Source organism: Apaloderma vittatum, unplaced genomic scaffold, assembly GCF_000703405.1.
Source record: "Apaloderma vittatum isolate BGI_N311 unplaced genomic scaffold, ASM70340v1 scaffold28069, whole genome shotgun sequence".
In the NCBI taxonomy this organism is placed as follows: Eukaryota; Metazoa; Chordata; class Aves; order Trogoniformes; family Trogonidae; genus Apaloderma; species Apaloderma vittatum.
This window is the reverse complement of record NW_009736236.1, coordinates 5,682-7,895: the sequence shown is the minus strand read 5'-3', so window position 1 is coordinate 7,895 and position 2,214 is coordinate 5,682. Positions and strand designations below refer to the sequence as shown.

Sequence of the window (2,214 nt, the reverse complement as noted above, 5' to 3'; positions counted from 1 at the left end):
TCTCCCGACCAGGTGACACGGGAGCACCAGGGGATGCTGCCACCACCCCTCCCGCAGAAGAAAATCTTCACGGTTTGCTCAATGATTCGTGAACCCCATCCCGCGTTATTGTTGCTGGGAGAAGATCTCAGCCAACACCAACCAGTCTTCAGCCCGATGCGTCCTGGTGAAGCTCGGAAGATCGTGGGCAGCCATCGCTTCCAGCCAACCTGGTGGGGCGACGATGGAAACTGCACCACGATCCCAGAAAAACTCTTCAGGAAGGAAGCGCCGGCGAGGACGAGACCCCTGAAGATCTTTGATACCGAATCCGTGAGAGGCTTCGTTCTCCAACTCGACCTCCGTGGATTTTACAGAACAGAAAGGGGTTCTCTCACACCCGCCTCCAGCCAGGAGCTGCAGGCAGCAGCAGGGCACAGAAGAACTCTCAGGACATTCATGGGGAGAGGTTCCCGCTCAGATAAAATAAGCTTTTACAAGGTAGGAGATGGGGATGGGAGCAAATGGCCCGACTGCGTCTCCTGGGTCACTTTCAGGAGTCCTCGATGCAGAATTTCAGCAGTAAAAATGCTGATAAAACAGATTTTGGTGATTTCTGCTTACTTTGAACCTGTGATGCAGAAACATCATTTGGGAGCGAGCTTTAAAAAAGCCTAAAAACCGACGGCAGATTCAGGGTAAGAATTGCTGGTTTTGGTGCCTGATGGGGCAGAGCCAGCCCCATCTCCCATAGGGCAGGAGGCCGACCACCACGTCCATCCTGTGTCCGTTTTGAGCTAATTGCTTATGTGCAAGTGTAATTAAAGCTGTACAGGATGGGAAATTCTTGTGATTTAGGATGGGGAACGGGCCAGGCAGGAGGGGAGCCCAGTATATTGAGCGTGCCCATCCTCGATGCCCACCCTCACGCACCTGACTGAGCACAGAAACATTTATTAGCAGCATCTTAAAAAAATAAAACATATATTAGACATTGATTTCCAAAAGGTTCTCATCACAATCAGTAGTGGCAGCAGGAACAGCAGCAAGACAAAATTCAAGTAGAGGTATTGCAAACAGCCCCAGCTGCTGTGGCAGCGCTGGCTGGTACTTGGCGCTTTTTTTTTTAATCTCTTTTTTGGCCTTTCACGCTCATTTTTAAAATGAAGAGATGCCAAGGGCTGCGAAAGCCCTTCATGCACTTGTCCCCCAGCCTGCACAAGTGTCCTCTGCCCCGTCCTACCAGCCTTGCACGGTCAGGGAAAAATTAAAAAAAAAAAAGAAAATTAAAAAATAAATTTTATGCTCTCCCAGCCTTTCAATGCAGGGATTGCCCCCAACCCAGGAGCACTTGGCTGCTGAACTTGGAGGCAGGGGGACACGGAGGTGGCTCAGAGGTTGCAACAGCCAAAAATCACCTGGAAGGATTGAGCTGAGTGAGCCAACGTCCCTGAGCTTCTTTTCAACACTGCAAAAGCGAGATGGCAGCCTCCCTCCAGAAGCAACTATGCCCACGGGCACCCAAAAGTAAAGAAAAAACATCCAAAAAAAGAAAAATCAATGGATCAGGAGGGTTTTTTCCCCTTTGAGCATCTCATGTGGGTGCACAAGGCAGTGAGGAGAAGCTTGGCTGGGTGTGGAGCCCCCCACGCGCTGCAGGTCAGAGGAGCAGGATCTGCTTCGACGACGTGAAGGGCTTCATGGCAGCCTCCAGCGCCACCCGGTAGTCCTTTTTGGAGAGGCACGTCGGTGCGGGCTGGCGCCGTGAGCTGCCCCGTCCGCATGAGCTGGCACAAGGTGTCCATCATCCTGGTCAGGCTCTGCGGGTCTGCAAGGGAAGGAGGGAGCTCTCACCGTTCCACGTCCCAGGCGAGAGCCACCAAACACCCGCATGAAGGCACAGACAGTCCCAGGGATGCTGGGGTGCAACTGGGGCATGTGCAATGGGGTGAGACCCCCCGACACGGTGGCGTGCCCAAGCCACACTGCCCAGCACCTGCGTTTCAGCCTCCATGAGGACTGTCAGGCTCATGACACAAGAAAGAGCCAAGAGGACGGCCCCGGCGGGGCGGCTTGGGAGGCCAGCGTGGTCCTTCTTCCACTGGGTCATCCAGAAGCCGCGGAGCCGCACGTCCCGAAAGATGAACGAGCTCTGCGGAGAGAAGGAGGTGAGACCTACGTGACCCCTCCCGGAGTGATGGCGGCGGCAGGAGGGGGCGGGCCGGCTCCCCGCCC

General features: G+C 54.5%; 1 protein-coding gene across 1 annotated transcript in view; it reads right to left on the bottom strand.

The window, feature by feature from the left end:
- Positions 1–1,639: 1,639 nt before the first annotated feature.
- MECR (mitochondrial trans-2-enoyl-CoA reductase) overlaps positions 1,640–2,214 on the bottom strand; it is a 4,381-nt gene continuing 3,806 nt past the window's right edge. The window contains 3 exon segments of the mRNA XM_009876903.1: positions 1,640–1,711; positions 1,713–1,807; positions 2,062–2,131. Of these exon segments, the coding sequence (XP_009875205.1) occupies positions 1,640–1,711; positions 1,713–1,807; positions 2,062–2,131 (237 nt within the window).